This window comes from Pseudonaja textilis, chromosome 14, assembly GCF_049901715.1.
Source record: "Pseudonaja textilis isolate UNSWEBS1 chromosome 14, rPseTex1.2, whole genome shotgun sequence".
Lineage (NCBI taxonomy): Eukaryota > Metazoa > Chordata > Lepidosauria > Squamata > Elapidae > Pseudonaja > Pseudonaja textilis.
Window position 1 is genome coordinate 7,838,607 of NC_142003.1, and position 23,273 is coordinate 7,861,879.

At 41.4% G+C, this 23,273-nt stretch overlaps 2 protein-coding genes across 9 annotated transcripts in view; both read right to left on the reverse strand.

Moving 5' to 3' along the window:
• Nucleotides 1–253: 253 nt before the first annotated feature.
• Nucleotides 254–12,418, reverse strand: LOC113438949 (uncharacterized). 2 transcript variants are annotated; one of them, XM_087942105.1, is made up of 9 exons: nucleotides 12,162–12,418; nucleotides 11,796–11,909; nucleotides 10,556–10,664; nucleotides 9,758–9,878; nucleotides 7,782–7,871; nucleotides 7,513–7,599; nucleotides 3,768–3,878; nucleotides 2,752–2,830; nucleotides 254–313 (listed from the first exon to the last, which is right to left on the reverse strand). In XM_087942105.1, exons 2-8 carry the CDS (start codon nucleotides 11,846–11,848, stop codon nucleotides 2,763–2,765), a joined length of 639 nt encoding a protein of 212 aa, XP_087798231.1. In that variant the 5' UTR covers nucleotides 11,849–11,909; nucleotides 12,162–12,418; the 3' UTR covers nucleotides 254–313; nucleotides 2,752–2,762. The 2 variants fall into 2 exon arrangements, with proteins under 2 accessions (XP_087798231.1, XP_087798230.1); XM_087942104.1 differs by lacking the exon at nucleotides 12,162–12,418 and having other exon boundaries at nucleotides 11,796–12,121.
• Nucleotides 12,419–12,823: 405 nt separating this feature from the next.
• The window catches only part of MRTFB (myocardin related transcription factor B), a 75,065-nt gene continuing 64,615 nt past the window's right edge, over nucleotides 12,824–23,273 (reverse strand). For all 7 annotated transcript variants that reach the window (XM_026704218.2, XM_026704220.2, XM_087942102.1 and 4 more), the window contains 2 exons: nucleotides 23,090–23,150; nucleotides 12,824–21,256 (listed from right to left, as the gene is read on the reverse strand). In XM_026704218.2, coding sequence (XP_026560003.1) covers nucleotides 20,724–21,256; nucleotides 23,090–23,150 — 594 coding nt within the window. In that variant the 3' untranslated portion in view covers nucleotides 12,824–20,723. The remainder of the gene's footprint in view (nucleotides 21,257–23,089; nucleotides 23,151–23,273) is intronic.

Consider the following 23,273-nt stretch of genomic DNA (forward strand, 5'->3'; position numbering starts at 1 on the left):
GGCACTTCTAGCAATGCTCAGGAAGATTTTTGCCTTAAACTCTGGAGAACTTTTGCTAGCATACCTTGATGAGGTGAGTCAAACTTCATTAATTAATTTGCCAACAGGGCAGATTTTAAACCCAAGAAGAACAATGTAATTAAGCACAACGAACTCCATTCCCGATTGTAATGCCTTGAACCCCTTCTGTATGATTAGAAGGAAGGCTCCTGAAAATGACTCGCGGGAGGGGAAAACATTCTAAACTTGCTGGTAAGTTGTTATTTTCATTTTAATAGACCATTCGCATAAATTATCCCTGTTTCCACAGGATCTGCAAAAGAAGAGAAACCAACAGTGGCACATTGAGTAGCAATAGAATAAAATATTCTATATCGTAAGGACTGTCACAGTAGAGTATTAGCTAAGATAATATTATTAGCTAAGGTAATATTAGTCTATTAAGAGACATTCAAAGGCTTCAGGTGGGCAATTTAACCACTACCTGGAATGTTATCCTTAAGGTAGTTTTCAAGGGCTGGTGGTGAGACTGGATGAATAATGGAAACTCCTCCTGTTGTTTGCTGATCGGGACGCCTGAATAAGGTCACAAGCCTACTCCTCCCCTTAAGCCTCAGAAACTGTAGTTTGCTATTAGCTTCTCATTCCTGGTTTGTTTGAAAAAGACTCTTGATTTGGATGTGATGATAAACCATAAAAGGAGCTTTGCGTTGTCACTCACAGTGGAAAGAAGAGCCAACAGCCAAGACATTGGCAAACAGACAACTTGATTACAGTTAGTACTACGTTCTTAGCATCTTGGTTAAAGGCAATCGGAGGGCTCCTTGGTGTTCTCTGATCTTAGTTGTTTTCTTGCAGATGTTTCATTACCCAAACTGGGTAACATCCTCAGTGCTAGGAGGAGAGTGTTCAAGGAACCAAGAGCAAACCGCACTCCTTCTGGCACTGATGGTGTTACCTAATCGGGTAATGAAACGTCACCAAGAAAACAACCAAGCTCAAAGAGCACCAAAGACCCCTCATTTCAACCCCGAGCTATAGATATTCTCCTTTATTGAAGGCAACCTTCCAATACAGTCATTATATATTTTTAGGGATCTGATCTCCGGAAGTAATAGATAGGTTTGTCCTGAGATGTCCCATCGTGGCACGGAGTAGCAGGGAGTGCATCATAACATTTCGCTTCAGGCTGCAATCAGCCTCTGCGGGCGCCCAAAGGGACGGCTTTCCGTTGTAGTTTCTTCTAGGAATTCATTTGTAGGAACAGGCTGTGTTGTCCAATCAGATTAGATAACCATTGTCCAATGTAAAATTGACATTGGCGAGAAAAGAAGCCAACCTTTTGGTGAAAACAGGCGTCCTTGTGACTACCTGACTTTCTGAGCAGTGATGGTGTGGGGATGAAAAGTCAGCTATGCAAACAAACATTGGTTCAGGGTCAAGGAAAGCGTTGACTTTATACTTGGAATGACCGCATTTAGCAATTTCAAATCCCGGCAACGCTTTTATTAAGCAAAGAAGTGGACAGAAAGCAGACCTAGATTACTGGTAAAGATAGTCCTCATTGACTTACCACCATTGATTTAGTCACCGTTTGAAGTTACAAAACACTGACTTATGACCATTTTTCACAACTTACAACCGTTGCGGCATCCCTGTGGCCACAACGATCCAAATCCAGACACTTGGCAATGGCTCATATTTATGACCGTTGCAGTGTCCCAGGGTCAGGTGATCAACTTTTGTGACCTTCTGGCGAGCAAAGTCATTGGGGAAGCCAGATTGACTTAGCTGTGGCAAGAAATCATGGTCGTAAATCAAGGATTACCTGTTGCTATGATTTGTAATCAATTAGCAACTTCTTAGGGCTAGTAACAGCTATCTCAACTATTGCTGAGATACAACCCAACCTGGAAATTTGGATGGGGGGGTGGGAAATGGCTCTTGTTCTCACAGTCTGTAGAGACTCTCGTCCTCCAGGTCCTGGTTGTCCCAAAGGTGTTTTTCTCAGGAGGCCACGGGACTTTCTTGGGGTTTTTTTGGGGAAGATGTTTCGCTTCTTGGAGAAGAAGCGAAACGTCTTCAAAAAGGAAAAACAAGTTTTTCAAAAAAGTTTTTCAAAAGTTTTTCAAAAGTTTTTCAAAAGTTTTTCAAAAGTTTCCAAAGTCCAGTTGCCTTCTAAAAAAGCACTTTTTGTTGTGGTTAGCCGGCAGCAGGTGCGGACGGCTGAGGAGAGTGAGGACTCAGATGAGGGGCCAGGACCATTGGGGAGTGGGCTGCTGCCTTCAGAGATTGTGGGGGCTGGCAGCAGTGATGAGGAGGTTCCCGAGGAGCTTGTGCCAAGTGCACGTGCGCGCAGGATTGCTCGCAGGAAAGAGCAGCTACAACAGCACGGGTGACTCAGGAGTAAGGCTGCAAGATAATGGCTCCTCCCACAAGAAGATAAAAGCCAGCTGTGAAACAAATGTTCTTTGCAGGAAGCAAAGACGTTTTGAAACTCAGCCTTGTGGACATTCCAGTATTCTGAGTTTGTATTTGAACATTTTTGTATTGCAAATTATTTCTTGTCTGTTATTTTTTGGCAAGTCTCGCACAGTTTGGCAAGCCTTGTGCTTATCACAGCTAATTATTTTGTAAAAGCATTACAAGGTTTCTGTTCTTTTTGGATTGTGTTTGATTTGTCGGAAAAGGGTGTGGATCAGAACACTTTTGGGACTCTTGTTCTAACAGAAAAAGGAACATTGTAGGCACCTGTAACACGTTTAGTCCAGCCTGTTTGCTGGATTCTGAATCATTCGTCCTCTGCAATGGCAACAGGTTTCTTGGATCTCTATAAAGTGAGGAAAAAAAGAGAGAAAGTGAATCTTGGCTTCTTTTAAAAAAACATACGTTTTTCATTCCTTCATTTGGTTTATTTCCTGCTGTAACTAATGCAGGCAGGTTGAGCTATAGTTGTTTTCTAAAGAGACAAACCAGACTGACTTTAATGTCTACATGCTTGAACATGCAAATGGGTAACCTATAAGTATAACTTAAAATGATTTGGACTATAATGGGTCCTTCCTTTCTCTCCTTTTCTTTGAAACTCTTGGATTTTTCCTACTATTTTTTTGATGTTGGCTGATACCTTTGGCAGCTATCCTTCCGGAAGCCATCATCATAATCATTGTTGTTATATGTTTAACCTGCATTTGAGAGGAGCGGGGGAATAAATACAAGGCAGTGAACCCATTTAATACTCCTATCGTCTATTTTCCAAGCATCAACCACCCTGAAAGATGGCTTGGGCTGAGAGAGGATGACTGGTCTGAGGGCATCCAGCTGGCTTGTTTGAGGCAGGATTATAACTCTCCTGGATTTTAATCTGGTGCCTTTAATCACTATACCCAACAGGTTCTCCCACAGAAGTAGTTTGGCCTTACTTTCTTCCTAGGCCGAGAGAGACAGAGATACTGGCCCAAAGTCAGCCAGCTGGCTTTAATGCCTAAGGCAAGCCTTGAAGTCACAAGTTACCTGGCTTCTAGGTGGAGTAATGGTACACCAAACATTACTTCAAACTGGCTCTCGTTAATGTTCTGGAGAACTTCCAACCCAACCTTCTGCTACTGCAGAAAAGCGGCCGGCCTCTTTCCTGTTACAAATAATCAGTAATGAAGCACAAGCCGCTAATTTGCAGAGCAACCTCTCAATGCTTAGTCAAAACCCCCCCTGTGTTTTATCCTTGGGCCGACTGACCTCCAATCTGGTGAACTGCCCTGTTAATTTACCTGCCTCTCTGCTTCTACCTGGAGAGTCTGCTTCCACTTCAGAATAGGGAGGGGGGAGCTCTGGAGGGCCAGGGTAAGGTGGGGGCCAGAGTGGTAACATGTTGAGAGAACCTGTGGGGTGAAAAAAAAGCATCGTCTCAGAGAATCAGGTTTAGTTTACTTTATCGTCATGGCATCTCGTACAACAAATCAAGCACCACCTTCAGTGCACATCATGACCATGAAAATAAACACAAACACACATCCTTCACCCTCCACACATTGAATTGAAAACCCCCAATATTGCATTAATATTGCACTATACAGCAGAATTCAACTGAGCTACTGCTCTGGGATAGAAGCTGTTTTTCAGCCTATTTGTCCTTGCTTTTATTGTCCTGTACCGTCTGCCAGGTGGTAATAGTTCAAAAAAAAAAAGGGTGCCCAGGATGAGACGGATCTTTGAGAATCTTTTGAACTTTCTTAAGGCAGCAGAGCTTCCAAAGAGGGGGGAGGGCAACCCATGATCCTCTGGGCAATGGCGTTAACCCTCTGGAGTGCTGTCCTATCTGCCCCTGTGCAATTGGCAAACCATGCACTGGTGTAGTATGTTAAGATACTCTCTATGGTGCAGCATTAGAAGATCACCAGCAGTTTTTCATTCAATTGTTGTTTCTTGAGAAGTCTCAGGTAGCATAATCTCTGCTGGGCCCTTTTGACCAAGGGCTGCAAATGTGAGCACCCCAGGTCAGGTCCTCTTTTAGGGTAACACCCCGAAACTTCAAACTGGCCACTTGCTCCACTCGGTCTCCATCGATAATCAAGGGCTGGAGGTCTGATCTGTTCTTTCTATAGTCCACTATCAGCTCCTTGGCCTTATTGGTGTTGAGGACCAAGCTGAATGAGCCAAAACGTCCTACTAAAATATCAATCCAGGAAGAACAACAGATTCATTCTTTGGAAATGGTACCTTTGGGGAATGGAATATCTTCTACTAAAAATGAAAAAATTATCTTGTTAAAAACTGAGTGAATTTTGATTGATTCTGGCTGATGCCCAGCGCATGCATGGAGTGTGACATTAATGACTTCTCAAATCTTCACAGGAAGCTATCCAATAACAGAGTACGGGTGGTCCTCGGCTTACAACCGTTCATTTAGTGACCATTCAAAGTTGCAACGGCACTGAAAAAAAGGGGACTTACAGCCATTTGTCACACTTGCGACCTTTGCAGCATCCCCTATGGTCACATGATCAAAATTCGGACGCTTGGCAGCTAGTTCGTATTTATGACGGTTGCAGTGTCACAGGGTTCACATATCGCAGGGTTCACATGTTCCACTTTTGCAACCCTGTGCCCAGCAAAGTCAACATGGGAAGCGGGATTCACTTAACATCCGTGTGGCTAATTTAACGACCACAATGATTCACTTAACAAATGTGGCAAGAAAAGTCGTAAAATGGGGCGAAACTCACTTAACCAATGTCTCACTTAAGAACAGGAATTTTGGGCTCAATTGTGGTCGTACGTCAAGGACTACCAGTACAGCAAATCCTTGACTTATGACCATAGCTGGGATCAGAATTTCCATTACTAAGCGAGGTGGTTGCAAAATGAGTCCCCTCCAATTTTTTTACACCTTTTTTGCCATGATTTGCCATTAAGCAAATCGATGCATTTGTTACGTGAATTGTGCAGTTTACTAAAAGCAAAATCCGGCTTCTTCAATTGAATTTGCTTGTTGGAAGCCATCTGGGAAAGTCGCCAATGGCAATCTCTTAACCCCGGGACACTTCAGCCAATGGTAAATACATGCTGGCTGCCAAGGGCTCGAATTCGATCTCATGACCAACTTTAACTCCAACGGTTGCAAAAGGAATGGAGGTTAAAATCGAGGAAGTAGAACTATAGAACAGTGACTTAACTGGCTAAGGCACTAGCTACTTTAAACTTTTCTAGCCTGGAGCCTTCCAGATCTTCCTCTTCTTCTCCTCTTTCCTTTTCCTCCTCCTCCTCCTCCTCCTCCTCCTCCTCCTCCTCCTCCTCCTCCTCCCTCCTCCTCCTCCTCCTCCTCCTCCTCCTCCTCCTCCTCCTCCTTCTTCTTCTTCTTCTTCTTCTTCTTCTTCTTCTTCTTCTTTCTTCCTCCTCCTCCTCCTCCTCCTCCTCCTCCTCCTCCTCCTCCTCCTCCTCCTCTTCTTCTTCTTCTTCTTCTTCTTCTTCTTCTTCTTCTTCTTCTTCTTCTTCTTCTTCTTCTCCTCCTTCAACATCATTTTAGCTGTTGTCTATCCACTGCAAAATGAAGGCCTCTTCTGCATGTTTCCAACCCATACCTGTCAACTCATAAAATATTTTTAGCGTTGCCAACAGAAAGGGAGGGGGGAGCAGTGTGGCAGCTTGGAAAGCGAAAGTGCACTCCATAAATAGTTTTTCAAAGATAGTAACTAAGTGACTGAAGTTTCTGCCACGCAAAATTCTAACTGGAGAGCCTGATTGATGATTCTTGGCTATGGATGTGTCCCATTGGAGAATATGAATTACGATACACCCAGGCAGTGCCGGACATGTTAACTCCCAATAAATCCTTTTGAAGTCTTGGAAGTTTGGCTCGAGACTCATGATTGAAATGGGGTTAAGTGCCAGAATCCTGACAATACGGTCCTGAGCCTTCTTTTGCCAATTGAGCCTGCCCTATTTGCTGATGTTGTCCATCCATCTTGTTTTAGGTCTTTTCCGTGGACGTTTCTGACCAAGTGGGATCCAAAACAAGAACTCGGCAAGCTTTCATATCAGGTCTTTGAGATCTGCATGGAATTCGCATGGCTTCGTCACTCAACTGTCACTCTCCCCAAGCCGCAGACTGCGGTGGATATTGACTTAGCCTCTTAAGCCTGGTCTCAGATGCCTCAGACGGCAGATAAGAAGCCTCCAGAGATACCTGTGAGCCACCGCGTATCTTCTCCCTATCTTTCTCAGCCGGCTGCCCTTAGGACTGGGGACAACGCTGTCCTCCAGCAAAAGGAACTGGGAGCGAACAGTCTTTTGTGGTTACAAAGGGAGGGAGGTGCTCTCTGTTTCCTCCCTCCCAGGAATTCAAATGTCATTGCCACCACCACTGCCCGGACAGAAGAACCGTGATCCTTACACATACGAGTGAGTGCGTTGGGTTTCTTGCACCTAAAAGCGAATTAAATGTCTTTTTTCTTTTTGCAAAGAAAAGCTGACAACTGACAAAAAACTTACCAAAAAAAAAAACCCTGAATGAAAAACTGCTGGTGACCTTCTACTGCTGCACCAGAGAGAGTATCTTAACTTACTGCACCTCTGTATGGTTTGCCAATTGCACAGTGGCGGATAGGACAGCGCTCCAGAGGGTTAACGCCATTGCCCAGAGGATCATGGGTTGCCCTCCCCCCTCTTTGGAAGAGCTCTACAGCTCCCACTGCCTTAAGGAAGTTCAAAACACCCTCAAAGATCCATCTCAATCCTGGGAACCCCTTTTTTTGAACTATTACCATCTGGCAGACGGTACAGGACAATAATAAAAACAATAACAAATAGGCTGAAAAACAGCTTCTATCCCAGGGCAGGAGCTCGGTTGAATTCTACTGTATAGTGCAACGTTAATGCAATATCGGGGGGTTTCAATTCTTCTTGGATGAGAAGCAAAACATCTTCAGAGAAAAACCAAGAAAGTGCAGTTGCCTCTTGAAAAAAAAGGCACCTTTGGGAAAGTTGGTAACACAGATAAGGCACACCTGTACTTACGGGTTGTCTGTGGTGCAGCGGGGTGAGCATAGGTATAGATGGAGGCAGTGGGGTATTCTTGGAGATTCGTAGCCTCTTTCAAAATATCTGTTGCATTAACAAAAAAAGGGTAAAGGTAGCATATCAGGAGCCTCTGTGGCGCAGTGATTAGAGCGCAATACTGCAGGCGACTTCTGCTGCAGCCAGCTGCCTACAATCTGGCAGTTCAAATCCCACCAGAGCAGAGTAGAGCGAATGGAACTTTTACAACTCGCCAGAAAACAACTTACCTGAATCTACTAGATCTTTGATCATGTTTAGGCAATCGGAAGCTCCATACTGGAAAGTGAATTTGAAAGCAAGAAGTCCCTGGGTGGAAGCTGAGAAGAAAAGTCTATGCTGAGATCTTAAGAAGTGGTGGGATTCAATATTTTTTACTACCAGTTCTGTGGGTGTGCCTTGTGGGCGTGGCATGGCTTGATTGGCATGGCAGGGGAAGGTTACTGCAAAATCCCCATTCCCTCCCCACCCCACTAACCTGCTTTCCAGTTCCATTCTCCTGTGCAGGGCAACCAAAGACGACCCAGCTGATCAGCTAGGACTTTGGGAGGTGGAGAATTGATGGGGTTGGGAGGGCCAATCAGAGGCGGTATTTGCCGGTTCTCCAAACTACTCAAAATTTCCGCTGCCGATTCTCTAGAACTGGTCAGAACCTGCTGAATACCACCTCTGATTATCTGTGCCTCTTCTCACCTGCTCCTTCTCCTGCGGAGCTAAGAAAGGTGCACTTAGACCTCTTCAGACGTGTTAAGAGGTAATGATGAGAATGACTTACTACCACAATTGGAACCAGGATTTCCATTGCTAAATAAGACAGCTATTAAGTGAATCACCATCAATTTTACTTTTTTTTTTGCCACGGTTGTTAAGTGAATCACTGCAGCTGTTAAATGAACCACCAGTGGTTAAGCCAATCTGGCTCTCCCCCGTTAACCTTGCTTGTCAGAAGCTGGCTAGGAAGGCTGCAAATGGTGACGGCATAAACCCAGGATAAATGCCAGTTGCCAAACACCTGAACTTTGATCATGTGACTATGGGGATAGCAGCAGCAATAGCACTCGGACTTCTATTCCGCTTCACAGTGCTTTACAGCCCTCTCTTAAGCAGTTTACAGAGTCAGCCTACCGCCCCCAATAATCTGGGATGTTGCAATGGTCATAATGTTGAGGACTGGTTATCAATGCTAACTTTGAAACTTTGGTTGTTCGCTAAACAAATGGTTGCAAGTCGAGGACCACCTGTATTCCAAGTGAGCAGGATAAAGTTGATCAAAGACTGACCTAGATGAACCCTTAATTTTGTCTCAAAGTAACCCGGCTGACCTGCCAACCTCACAACAGGGAGTTGAAAAAAATACAATTAAAATGAAAAAAGGAAATCAAATCAGTTTTAGTGCTAGATTTGCAGAACTACCAACATATAAAAGATATCTCTCTATAGAGATTTTGGGTGGATAAAATGGATCTGTAACAGGTGTTATGGAATAGTTTTCAGCCACTTAAATATCTATCCTAAACCCTAACCCTCATTTTCCCATCTTCCTATTCTATTCTATTCTATTCTATTCTATTCTATTCTATTCTATTCTATTCATTCCTATTTCTATTCCATTCCTATTTCTATTCCATTCCATTCTATTCATCCCAATATCTATTCTATTCTATTCTATTCTATTCTATTCTATTCTATTCTATTCTATTCTATTCTATTCTATTCTATTCTATTCTATTCTATTCATTCCTATTTCTATTCCATTCCATTCTATTCATCCCAATATCTATTCTATTCTATTCTATTCTATTCTATTCTATTCTATTCTATTCTATTCTATTCTATTCTATTCTATTCTATTTCTATTCTATTCTACTCTACTCTACTCTACTCTATACTATACACAAGGGACTGAGATAAAACAACAACAACAACAATCACTACATGTAAATACAAACTTGTGTGCTGTATTTGCTCCTGGGTTATCTCATCTACTCACACTGTGTGCACTCTGACACAATTATCATCATAGCAAGCTAGGGCATTTTTTTTTCTTCCTTTCTCAATGAATGGGGTATTTATTGTGGACAGAACCTGAAGCTCACTTCCCTGAACATTTCCACCAGGCTGATGACTTAAGCGGAGGGAGAAAGAGATCTGCAGAGAGCGCTTTAGAGCAGCTGACAAAGACAGGTCAATACATTATGGAACCTACTCAGAGTTCCTTTGATGTGTTGAGGTTTGGAGTCGGGCTCTTCCTCCAGAAAGCAATCTCCCAACAGCTGCAGTGGAAAACGGATGATGGTTGATCCCTTATCTTTATGCTGGAATATTATCTAGGAAAGCAATCAAGAAATCAGGATAATTTCATGCAAGTTAGCCCGGGAAACAAATGCCCACCATTTGGACAAATGTACCCACTCCAAAACTGACCTTAAGGGAAGCACAGGTAGTCCTTGACTTAGAAACATCCGTTTAGTGACTCTTCAAAGTTACAACGGCACTGACAAAAGCGACTTATGTGCGTTTTTCATCCTTACGACCGCTGTGGAATCCCCATGGTCACTTGATCAAAATTTGGCCACACTTGGCCACTGGCTCATATTTATGACGGTTGCAGTGTCCCAGAGGGGTCATGTGATCACATTTTTGGTGACCTTCCCAGCTGGCTTCCAACAAGCAAAGTCAATGGGGTGGGAGAGCCAGATTTGCTTAACGACCGTATGATTCACTTAACAACTACCTTGCTTAGCAATGGAAATTTTGGGTACTCAACTGTGGTTGGGAACTACCTGTAAAATATGTCTAACACCCTTTCCAACACAAGGTGGGAAGAGAAGAGTCATTAAGAGAAGACTCATGCAAGGGTTCTCTCAAGACTGAAAAACGGCCAGGTTCACCCACCATAAATGAAAGATGTTTCTTATCAAAGAGCGTGGAAGATTCTGGGTTTTAATACGGCACAGACACACTGACACTGCCTTCTTCGGCCATCTGGGCCCAGAGCTCTTACTTTGTATTGAGTGAGGTACAACATCCCTTTCTTGGCACCTTGAAGTTCTTCTGGAATGTCTGGTTCCCCTTCCAGAAATAATACCACTTCACTATAGTGAGCGAGGACCCTGGAAGTGCAACAGATGGGAGAAGATTAAAATGCATCTCCAGAAGAAGAGAAGGAGGCTTCATAAGAAGGTCAAGTCATGCTAAAGATCGTTCGACTTCAGTGTTTCCCAACCTGGAGAGATTGTGGACTCTCTAGGGAATTCTGGGAGTTGAAGTCCATGTCTCTTCAAGTTGTCCAGATGGAGAAAGACCATTCTAACTGCGCTGGTGCTATCAACCCCTACTCCGTAGTGGTTGTTGCAACCGCATGCCACAACTTGTCCAAATGATATGAATTATTAGGACATTGATATAGAAACTTGCAAGACATTATTCAATATTCTTTTGATGTTATTGCTGGAGATAAGAACACTGTGTTTTTGCCAAACCTGGCAGATGAGATTCTGCCGAAACGTTGCTACAACTTTAAAAACACAACTATAATGACTTGGGAAAATACCCAAACAAAGCTGAATACTATATATTTTTTCTTAAGTTTTTGCGGGTAGTTACATGTATGGTATTCAGCTTTGTTCGGGTATTTTCCCACGTCATTGTAGTTGTGCTTTTAAAGTTGTAGCAACGTTTCAGCAGAATCTCATCTGCCATCATCAGGCTTCTGTATTGTGTTCATCAGGCTTCTGTATTGTGTTCTGTATTGTGTTCAGATGAACACAATACAGAAGCCTGATGATGGCAGATGAGATTCTGCCAAAACGTTGCTACAACTTTAAAAGCACAACTATAATGACGTGGGAAAATACCCGAGCAATGCTGAATACCATACATGTAAGTACCCGCGAAAACTTAAGAAAACACACACACACACACACACACACACACACACATACATTAAAAAGAGCAATTCGCTCCTTTGTCGTGTCCCACAAATTATTTGTTTTTCCTAAAGCATAAACAATTGCTGTTTGTTTCCACTTTAATAATACTGAATATCTCTCCTATCTAATCTTATGGTTTCTAGCTTTTAGTCTTCCATCTATGTTTAATACAGCCTAATCCCGCATAAAATATTGAGAACAAAATCTTGAGCGATTCTAGATATTCCCACATTTAAACTAGATCAACATGTACTCCCTTCCCCCACTAACTACTGAGTCAGTCTTTATTCCTATTATTTTGGATATATTTACCTTTCCTCAGAATTGTTGGCTGACCTAGAGAACTGATATCGAGTCACCTCCATAGTGAGAGAGAAGTCCCTTTTCTTTCTCCGATACTCAAACTCTCCCTTCAGATGAGGAGCACTGGAAACAAAGAGAAATATCTGGATCATGTCAGTATCTCTGTGATGTCAGCAGGTGAGGTAACAGCCCTGACTTTCAGTTGAAATTGGGGTTGCTATATATCCCTTTCTTTCTCTGAGGAGCTGCTTCCATAGAGCTAGATTTAAACTCTCTACCCACTCCCCTTTTCTGTCAATAAAAAGTTTTCTTAGTTCTATTAGGAAATTAATTTTTTAAACATATGACCATCTTTTTGTGCCATCATTTGCTTACAAGAGTTGTGTGCACGTTCCTTCCTTCCTTTTCTTCCTTCCTTCCTTTTCTTCCTATAAACTAACAGTACACGAGCAACTCTTCAACCTTTAACCAAAATACAAAATGAAAACGACGAGATCAATACAACTGTCAGGTTTAGAACAGTTTCAGTGAAATCAGCAGGACTTAATTCAGTAGTGGCAAATTGAATTCCAGTTAATTTCAATGTGCCCACTAAATGTACGAATAAATCTGGATTGTATATATGTGTTGTGGTTCGCCAGCAGCCAGTGCAGATGGCAGCGGAATTGGACAGTGGGGAAGAAGGGGCACCAGTCCGGGAGTCTGGGGAGGACTCGGACAAGGGTCCTGCGTCCAATGCAGAGATGGGGCCGGGACCACATGGGAGTGGGGTGCTGACCCTGGAGCCTCCAGAGTCTGGCAGCAGCGAGGCAGAGGAGCAAGGGGAGCCTGTTCCCAGTGCGTGTATGCACAGAGCTGCTAGAAGGCGAGAGCAGCTGAGACAAAAGGGGCGATTTGGGAGTGAGGCTGGGAGGTGATTGCCCTTCCCGTAAGGGATAAAAGTCAGACCTCAATGACTAACTCTTTGCAGGAAGCAAAGTAGTTTCCCCTTTTCAGAGACAGGAATTGTTAAATAAACATCACAAATAACCAGCACATCTATTAACTTGTTTTATTTGACACACAACTTGCAAAATTGCCGAGATATTTTTTTTCCTTAGCTACAATCTTGCCGCTATGTACAAAATATATGATAAATGTACTACACATATAAAAAATACAATATGCATTACATATATACAGTACAATGTGCAAAACATGGCAAAAGTCGACATATGGAATCGATTGTAGGGGTGCAAACAGCAAATACAAAGGCATCATGGTCTCTTTGACAAAGGCAATAAACCACCGAATGCTCGGCTCGCCAGTATGAGTTTTTCTTTTCCTTTCAAATATATCTATATATCTAGCCGTTAATAAGGCAACCTGTACAGACTGGTATTGATCTTCTTCTTTTCATAAAGTGAGATGCTAAGACAGAATTGGGAGTATGAAAAGAAGAAGAGAAACACTCGTCATGCGAAGCACAATGTTTACCAAGCAAGCAATACAGTGGAATAAGAGAGAGATCTCTGACCAGAGATCTATGTTCATGTCTTAATTCAGTTTCACAATAGAAAAAAAAGGGGAGTATTCCTATTATTCGACACTAAGACAGAAGCAACCTCAGAAATATCTACATCTTCAATACAAAATAAAGATCTCCCCCCCCCCCCGCGGGTAACATTTGGAGGACAGTGCAGAAAAACTTCTATTTCTTTTTTTTCCTGGTAGATTAAATAATAATAATAATAATAATAATAATAGGGGTGTGGGCCTTGGTGAGAGAAGTGGAAACGCTTTGGTTCTTCCTGGGAAATTTTGCAATTACCACTTCTTTAAGGCTCTGGATTTCTGAACCTACATCGTCGTGCAGAAACTGAGAAAAAAATAAATAAATATACAAAATGCTGGTTTCTTGGTTCACGTTATCAAAAACAACGAAGGCACACAGAAACCTTCTGTTGTGATGGCACTTGCCAGATATTTTTATTTTTTTTTATTTTTTAGGCTAGGACTACGTATTAGTTCAGACACATTCTGGCCTTGGCTATAGGCAACACAGAGCTAAGGGACTTCCCAAGCTCAGATTAGATGTGCATATATTTGAAACCTCTCTTAGGTTCTTCTTCAACTCGCGCTACACGATTTGTTTGCACCTCATAAACGTGATTCATGAAACAAATCGCTTCCATTTTCACAAGGTTCCATTTTTTTATAATTATGAAGAAATTATACACGTCCTGCTAACATAGACTATAATTAACTGTACAATGGGGCCAGGAGGTCAAGAGCTGCCAATGATCGTGATTTCTTATCAAAAGGACAAGCGGTCTAATTTATTATCAAAATGCAAAATTCAACACAACCATATATTAGCGTTGCCTAACGGCGTAGCTTGCTCACTCACAAATAGGTGCAATTGCATTTCCGTATTCCAGTTCTAACAGAACTTTGCAACTATTCTCATTTGGGAGCAAGTGAATTCCAATGCAGCGTGTTAGGAATAGTTCCACTGACTTGATAAGTGAGGTATAATCCAGGCAAAATAAAAACACTTTAGAATCCTGTGGATTACCTGGAGACTTAAAAGTACTTTGGCTTTATCGTGGTTCGTGGGTCTAGGCCGGGGAGGGGGGATTCAAAAATCCCAATAATCGGTTTTCTGCCCAGTTGCTGGGTGGGCGTGGCCACAGAGGGCGTGACCTAACGGAACTTCCGGGGGGGCTGTATTTCACTTTCCCCAGAGTCCAGAAGCTTCCCTCGGGCCTCTGGGAGGGTGAAAACGGCCTCCCCCGGGCTCCGGAGGCCCTCTGGAAGCCGGAAACAGGCCCATTTCCAGGAGGGTCATTTTCCCCCCTCCCAGAGCCTCCACATGGACCCTGCACTCACCTCCATCCAAAACAGACCACGTGGAGTCCTAGGAGGGGAGGGGGGGGCAGCCGTTTGGTTCAACTACTGGTTCAGCGAACTAGATTAAATTTAACATCAGGTTCGCCCGAACTGGCCCGAACCAGCTGAATCCAACCCCTGGTCTAGGCTGTTTACAGATTGTGCACATCAACTATTAACTTATTTTGTCCAGAGTACTTACAGAAATCCTAGATGATCCTCTGCTTTTCAGAATGAAAAGCGGTTTGAAAACTTAAGAGGAAAAATGGTTTTGGGGAGTTAAGCCATTAAATATAAACAGATTCACTAGTTGGCTCTGGAGTTATAGCTATAGCTACGTAGGTCATGTTAGTGTGTACAACATATACGCCTGCAGTGGAAATCAAACCAGGTTTACTCAGAAGTCAGTCCCCATAAAATAACAGAATTTATTTTCTTAGTCAAAGGGCCCAAGACTGTCAACCCACTTTTTTTTTTTTTAACTGTTGCTGATGAATCAAGAATTTGATGTATTTTTAAAAAGAGAGGTTGGTAAGAAACATTTTTATATATTCTGTCCCTATTCGGCTACAAAAGGACTTGAAAATGTCACCCAAATAGATCTGTTAAGCAGAATTTTTTGCATGTATAAAAAATGTCCAAACTGAAAACCATAACCATGATATAAATATTAACTTTCTCTCTCTGCACAATTGCACAGATTTATCCAATATGTCGATAATCTCTAGTTTATGAAAACAATGAATACCATCATTGAGCTATCACATGGCATCATATGTACACGGATTAGGAATAACAATAACATGCCACCTTGAAATCTCTATATTGGAGGATACTGAAGAAATCTATACCCTTATAGCAGAAACTGGTAGTAAAGTATCTCATTTCGCTTATTTGTTCGTTGTATCTCTCTCTCTCTCCTTCCCTCCCTCCCTCCCTATCTCAAACTTACAACTCATTCATCCCTATCTGACTTCTGAGCAGCCTATTTGGCACTACATTGCAAGCATGTATATTCTGGACACAGAAGACCAGCTGGCAAAGAGATTTAGGCTTATTCTCCCGACATAATCTTTGCTGCTACTCTCTTCCTTCACGGTTCTAGAAAGAAACAAGCCAACCTAGGCAATGGTAGTTTTCATTCTAGCCATTCTCCAAAGTATGATCTTCCAGATGGTGTAACTGCAGGTGGGGTGATCCTGAAACTCCCATGAGTGGACTGATCTCATAAAAGAGAAAAAGAAAAGAAAAAAAAGCAAAAAAGCAGGCAATACTAAGCAAATGAGAACCACGTAGCTGCAGTAAAAATTGATATTTGCTCAGAAGGCATGCTTAGTACTACTAAACAAACTCCAAGTGTTTTTTGTGCAGAGAAAAACGAGGCTAGCAGTGCAATTTGTAATCAAAGATAAGGATCCAAATCAGATTCATCTTACAAAATATATATACATATATACATATATCAAGTGTGCAGAAATTACCCAAGCAATAATATATATGTCTGTATATTTATATACATACATACATACATGTATGTATGTATGTATGTATATGTATATAAACATAAAGAAACTGTTCACAAATATCAGGTTCACATACACTTGGTAAAGATATCTCAGGTTGTCCGATTAAAAGCAAACCCAGATATGTTTCATAATAAAGTTCTGCTTTGAAATGCACAGAAAACAACACACACTCTTAACCTAAAAATAAATAAGATTCCGTTATAAATGTTCATGATCCCTTAATGTTGCTGTTGTTTTCTTCCTAGAAGGAAGCTTCACACTGCTTACCACACTATGCTGCCTGGATTTTATTCCAGGCTGTGTTTGCATTCTCTGTTGTGCATGCTCCTGTATGGCTTGGATAGCACACAACGCATGAGGGCATTTGTGTAGCATGGCACCACACAATACTTTTTTTAAAAAAAAAGCTCTATGTACATGCTCTCTGCAATGGCAGCCCAGTCAGTAAGAGGACCAAAAAGCTTCCTACAAACTAACAGACGATTGTGGCACCTTCTAAGCCAAGAGAGATAGCAGATGGCGAGCCGGAAAGTACAAACTATTGCTTACAAGCTATAAGAAAGTACTTCTCAAACTGTGTGGATCAGGCTCCGTAGACAGATCCTGGCAGGTTCCAGCACACAGTGAGAGACGCACACCCGCATTCCCAGGAGAGGTTTTTTTAAAACCAGACTGCTGGCACGTTTTTAGAAGCTCCGTGGATCCCACATCTTGCGTTCTACTCCACTACACGCTGCCTATACAGTATTGACATTTTAACATGACAAAAGAGAAAGAAGTTTGTTCAGTGTCAATAACTGGACTGACAATCAGGGAGGCTGGGAGGGAGCTGCTCGGAAAAGAGGGTTCTTTTACCATTTACCGGGGGGTTCAGGTAGAACCAATTTTGAAACTACTGAGATGCACCATGTATAACAGAAATATATCTAACGGTATAAGTCAGCTCCCAGCCCAGCACGTTTCTGTAACTGCTATGGGGGCAAGGAGATTAAGAAACTAGAAGTCTGATACCTTTGACAGGTACCAAACCAGGGGAAGCTAATGGAACAGCCTCCCCTGGTTTCTCCAGGGCCCTTCTCCTTGTTCTCTATTTGCTCTGGGGTAGAAGTCAAAAAAGAGAGGTATATATAGATAAGCACATCTTGCTGAAAAGGCAAACTGTCCCTTAAATTCAAAGGTGGTTGGGGATGGGAAGTCAGATTTGCTAATCATCCATATTAAAGATAAAGTCAAGAGATCTGCTCTTCTTTGGATTAAAACATCATATATGATGCATCTAAGGAAACTATTCTAACTTAACAGCAATATAGAGCTCATATCTCATAGTTGTCCCTACTGAACCCAGGATAGAGTATTGAATATATTATTTCAAACTGATATATGTGGGAGGAAAAGATATTTAGCGGAAGATTATCCTCCCTCAAAGGATGGGGAAATGGAATGGTAAAATTGAAAATACTTTCTCTCAAAGTCATTGCATACTGTCTGGCTGAAAACACTCCTAAGCTCTAGACTAAATCACAAAGAAAGTTTAGTGTATTGTTTGAGTAAGAGCATGCAGCAGCTCTAAAATAAGAATGCAAAATGGCGTAAGAATATTGTTCCAAACAAGGATCCCAAACTGATGTTTAGGGGGAAGTTGTCAGTATTTTTGGTTTGGGCCTTGAGCTACCTTGACACCAGAAATAGTTCCTAAAACATCAAAGCTTGTCTCGACAATTAAGCCAACCTGAATTGGCATCTTCACAGTTATGGCTTTCAGGAGAAAACAAACCGGCAAATATGCACGGCAAATACACAACCGGCTCAAAATATTGTGTATTGGATAATAAACACTAAACAAAACACAGCTTGGCGGGACCGGATTAGTTCTCCATTGAATCAATGACAATTCTATGGGGTTCGTAAGAGGACAAGTAAAAAAGGTCCCCAAGCATTGTTCTAACGAGAAACAATCCAAATTCTGACCAGGTTCTGCTTTTCAAAAAAAAAAAATCGAATTCATCTGGTTCTGTGGAATGAAAAGACAACTTTGGCTTGAAAAACCCAATTGAGCAATCTCGCAGAACAGTGCTTCCCCCTTGGCAGCTTCGTTTGTGCATGGACTTTCACCCCACCCCCACCCCCCCCAGAATTCTGTCAAGGGTGATGCTCAATGCAGAATTCTGGGACTGATTGGGAGTCTACATACCTGGAAATTGCCACGGTTGGGAAACACTACTGCAGAAGGTTGGTTGGGGTTTTTTTTTTTTCCTTTAAATTTCTTCATGATTAAAAAGACAGCTAGCTGAGCTTTACAAACAGGAGTTGAGACCTGCCGTTTACAGTTTATTTTTTAAATCTCCACCTTCGAGAATATATATATATATATATATTATAGGCTATGGTGCAACATTGGGAAAGGCTGAATAGCTCTGATGGTGTTCAAAAGTATTGGATGTTGAAGGGATTTTGTCAATTTTTCAATCCAGCTCTAGATGCTTTGCATGCAGAAATTCCTGGCATATCCAAAGGATACCCAAAGGTGCATGTGAAATTCTGGAGTTCTGCAGGGAAACAGATGCTCCCTTTCCTGTGTTCATTTTGGATAGAACCAATTCAAGTTGTTACATGGGTGATGGCACTCATTAATGCATATGCTATTTAAATAAAAAGTGGGAAATTCTGAAAAGTTTTAGAACGTCCTGACTACGGAGGTAGAATGACTACAAGTCCACAACTCTGCTTGCTTTTGTCAAATCTCGGAAAAGGAGCATTGCCAGAGACTTGGGGACAAGTGTGCAACGTCACAACTTACGCACAAAAGGGAGGGGGCTTGCATTGGGATGGCATGGCATTGCTTTTGTCAGACAGAATTTTTGTCCTTTATGTTTCTTTTTCACAGCAGTATTAAATCCCAGGCTTCATTTAAAAGATGATGCTGGTTTCAAAAAAAGCTCTGTGTGTGTATTTCCATTTTTAAACGGTGAAACTTAATTCATAATCCATAGGGTGGATGAACTGGGGGGGAAAAAACCCTAATCAGGGGCAGTGCTCCATGAGCACAATACTAAATTCTAAAATGAAGAATAACATTCCCAGGACTTTAATTTTGGATAAGGAGTATTATAACATTTAAATAGCCCACATCATTTAATAATTCAGTTAGCAATTTTTACTGTATTAACCAGTCATCTTCAATTTAAAGTTTAATGGTGATTTTAATTTTTTTCTTTAAAAATGGTATTTTAATTATTTTCTAAATAATGACATACTAAAAAAAATAATCTCCCTAACATTTTAGATCCCATTTTTTCTTGTTTATATTTTCTTATTTGGTTTTTACTCCTATATTCTTTTGATATGTCCCTTAAATTTTCTCGGTTTATGTTTCTTTTTTCAAAAGGGCTTAATAAATTTTAAAAGAAAGCAGTTCTCCTATAATAGATATACCTTTATTATTTCTAATGCCGTAGATTATCTTCTAAACCAAATTAATGGGAACACCAGATTTAAAAATTTTTTGATTTTAAGTACTTTAAATATGGTAACATGACAACTGATGTTTGGAGTGGGGCAAGTTTGTGAAATATTTTTCCCAATGTGCACCAGTTCCTGCGTATCCTCTGCACAAATTAAATCAAAGTTTTACCCTGAATTTAATTCATTATTACACACGATAACAATTCCCATTTCAGAGGTTTGCCATTGCCAATAATTGTCATGGGGGGGGGAGGGAAACTTCCTTTATTTTTTCTTTCAGATGCTGCACACAGACAATCTCCTTTTCATACATGAAAGAAGATAACATTTCCCTAATGGCACACTTTCTGTCTACAGGTTATACGATTAGTTGTATCACACACACACACAGACACACAAATGTCAAAACTAACCAAAAGCACCTTTTTAATGTATCAAAGACTTTTTTTTTTCAAGTAATATGGTCAATTTAAAGCTGAAATTCTATGCATCCTTATAGGAGAAAGAGCTGCTCTGGATAGAATGGCGGTTATTTCTGAATAAAGATGCATAGGATTTTAGCAGGCTCCACAAATAAACGTGGCAAGTCAAAAAACGAAACATCTGCTCGTCTTTTAGAAGAATTGACTAGTGGGAGAAAGGAGCTTTTTAATTCATGAAGAAATCCAAACAGCGTCTAGTTTCATCCTTTTATAAAATCCCATTGGGTTTTAGCTCAGTCAGAAGCTTTGTCATCATGTAACTGAAAGCTTTGTTGAGGGTGTCCGTAGAGACAGAAAGGTGCTACAGCATTGTTCTTAAGCCAAATAGTTTGCTTTCAACGGGCCCACTCACCTGAATCGCTGCATCGTGACACATTCTCCTAAGCTTACAGTAATCACAATCCTTTCTCGTTGGAGCATTCCTAATCTTTTTTTTTTTTAAAAAAAACCTTGTACTCTGTGATTTATTTTTTTAAAAAATCCCTAAGATAATTATAGAGATGAGCTTGAAAACAAAGGAGAGTTGAAACAATGGACCTTTTTGTTAAAAGTGGAGCTTTTAAAAACGTGGTCAAGTCGGTTCTGCCTTTTGCGGTTTAATCCCACTGCAACTGCAGATCTTGCGGATCAAGGAAATCTGTGGAAAACATGCTGGGAGCCGTCGAGCTGAGCGGCGTCAATCCCGACGAAGCATTTGGCATGGTGAGGTCTAACCACTCCATATTGTCTAAATTTGGGTCTGGGAGGTCAAGAGACAAACAGGAACTGGGGGTGAACTGTGAGTCAGAGGTCTCCATTGGGGAGTGAGAGGGATCTAGGATCCCAGAATGATGAAGGAGGTCATTCTGTAGATCCTCAATGACCGAGAAGGGTTCCTTTTCCTCGTTACTGCTTGTCAGGTGAGCAATCCCATTTCCTGAGGGCAGAGTGCCTTCCAAAAGAGCTTCCAACTGGTTCTCCAGAGATAAAGAGAAATTGCTCGTTGGTTCTAAGGAGAGAGGAGGGGCCATTTGGACTTGTGGGGGAGGACGGGATACCACAGTGTTGACTGGCATTGTGGTGATGTTGGCGGTAACTGGCCTCATTTTGGAAATCAGAGAAGGTTCTTCCTTCATAGGCATAGAGATCTCTGTAGAAAAGACAACGGCGGATAAATCAGTTTTTTTAAAAAAAAATCTGGTCTTTTATTGTTTTTATAAATATCTCAAGGGAGCGAATATACTTAATGCTCCTTCTTCCTGCTATTTTTCTCCACAACAACAACCCTGTGACGTGGGATGGGCTGAAAGAGGGGGACTTGCTGAAAGTCATTCAACCAACTTTCATACCTAAGGTAAGACTAGAACTCCCAGTCTCCTGGTGACTGGCCCAAAGTCACCCAGCTGGTTTTCAGGCCTAAGGCGGGACTAGAACTCACCATCTCCTAGCGATTGGCCTGAAATCATCCAGCAAGTTTTCATGTCTAAAGTTGGAACTAGAACTCATGTCTCCCGGTTTCTAGCCTGATGCCTTAACCACTAGACCAAACCAGCTCTATGTTTCATTGAATCCATAAAGTAAAATGGAAAGAACTCACTTCAGTGGATTGCTTTAACAAAATACATTTTTGACATAGTGAACTTTTATTACTCTTAAGCCCCTAAGTCAATCTTTACTCCTGAACTTTGTTATAAATAATTTACAAGGCAACATCAGACCAACAATATCAGTATAAAAAAGGAGTATTACTTTGTGGCAAACTTTCTATCAAGGGAAACCATTTAGGACTATAACCCATGAACTAAAATGGCTTTCGGTTTATTATTAAACAGATAACCATTTCAGTGAATCAATTACAGTATTTCAAATTTTTTCAGCTTAGGTCCACAGACCACTATAATGACTGAATGGGCACAAGATCTCTACTCAGAACAGCAGATTAAAAACTGACTGAATCAGGAAAACATAACATAATTACCCCTCCATTTGCTAGTTAAAAATTATCAATAATTGTTTGATCTATGACAGAGATAGGGACTGAGGCAGCCTGAGATGGTTTTAAAATTATTACTTATACCATTAATGATGAACACAGAGATGATAAACTGGATGTTCTGTGTTGAATAATAAACAACAAATCTGGTACTGTTATAATCCTGAATTGCCACGTTTGATCTTTCCGACTCAGCCAAAATGCTGCAGGAGTCCAAAATGGTCCCTGTACAGATATTCATAGCTAGTCGATCCAGCCACAGAATATTATGAAAACCTCTGGCCTTCAGCCTGCCTGTTACATTCAAAACACGATGGCTTGGCTGGATCGCTGGTTATCACTTCCAGTTCAAATGATTCACTTTCAGAAACTGCCAAAATGCCCCTGAAATGGTATGATTTAGGAGGAGGTTTGGCATGGCCAAGAGGGAACAATGTTCTGTTCCTGGATTAATTTTGCACTTTTTGTTATTTTGTCCAATAACACATACAAGTCGTTCCACCATTAAAATAAAAACAATGGATTCCGTATCTTATTCCTCAGAACACTCCTAACGTGGTCCTCGAGATTAAAGACATTCAAAAATCAAATTCTCAAGCACAGGTAGCCCTCAACTTATGAACACAATTGACTCCAACATTTCTATTCCTTTTAAGACCTTTCTTGACACAATTGTTAAGTGAACATGGTTCACTTAAGACTTAACATGGTTGTTAAGTGAATCTGGCTTCCTCATGGACTTCTGCTTGCCAGAAGTGCCAAAAGGTGATCACATGACCCCATGACCCGGGGACACTGCAACTGTCCTAAATATGAATCAGTTGATAAGTGTCTGAATTTTGATCACCATGGGGATGCCACGGTGGTCGTAAGTGTGAAAAACGGTCACGAGTCCCTTTTTTCAGTGCCGTTGTAACGTCCAATGGTGACTAAATGAACAGTTGTAAAGTCTACCAGTAGAGTCATGTGCTCTATTTCAGAGCATCTCACCTCCGCTCTTAATGAGGATATCAAAAAGATCGTCCATCTGCTGGCTGTGGGCACTGGAAATCTGTTAACGAAGGAAAAACACTGATTATTTTATCACAGCATTTCCCAAAGTACAAAGATGATTTGTATTCTAGGATAGTTTGGGATCAGAGGTGGGTATTCAGCAGGTTCTGACCAATTCTGG

Coding starts and splice junctions, on each gene's coding strand:
- LOC113438949 (XM_087942104.1), bottom strand. CDS start 11,938: ATGATCCAGATATTTCTCTTTGTTTCCAGTGCTCCTCATCTGAAGGGA. Junction 7,872..9,757: donor ACACATCAAAGGAACTCTGA/GTAGGTTCCATA, acceptor TTTTCTTCTCAG/CTTCCACCCAGGGACTTCTT. Junction 2,831..3,767: donor AGGTAGAAGCAGAGAGGCAG/GTAAATTAACAG, acceptor CTCACTTTATAG/AGATCCAAGAAACCTGTTGC.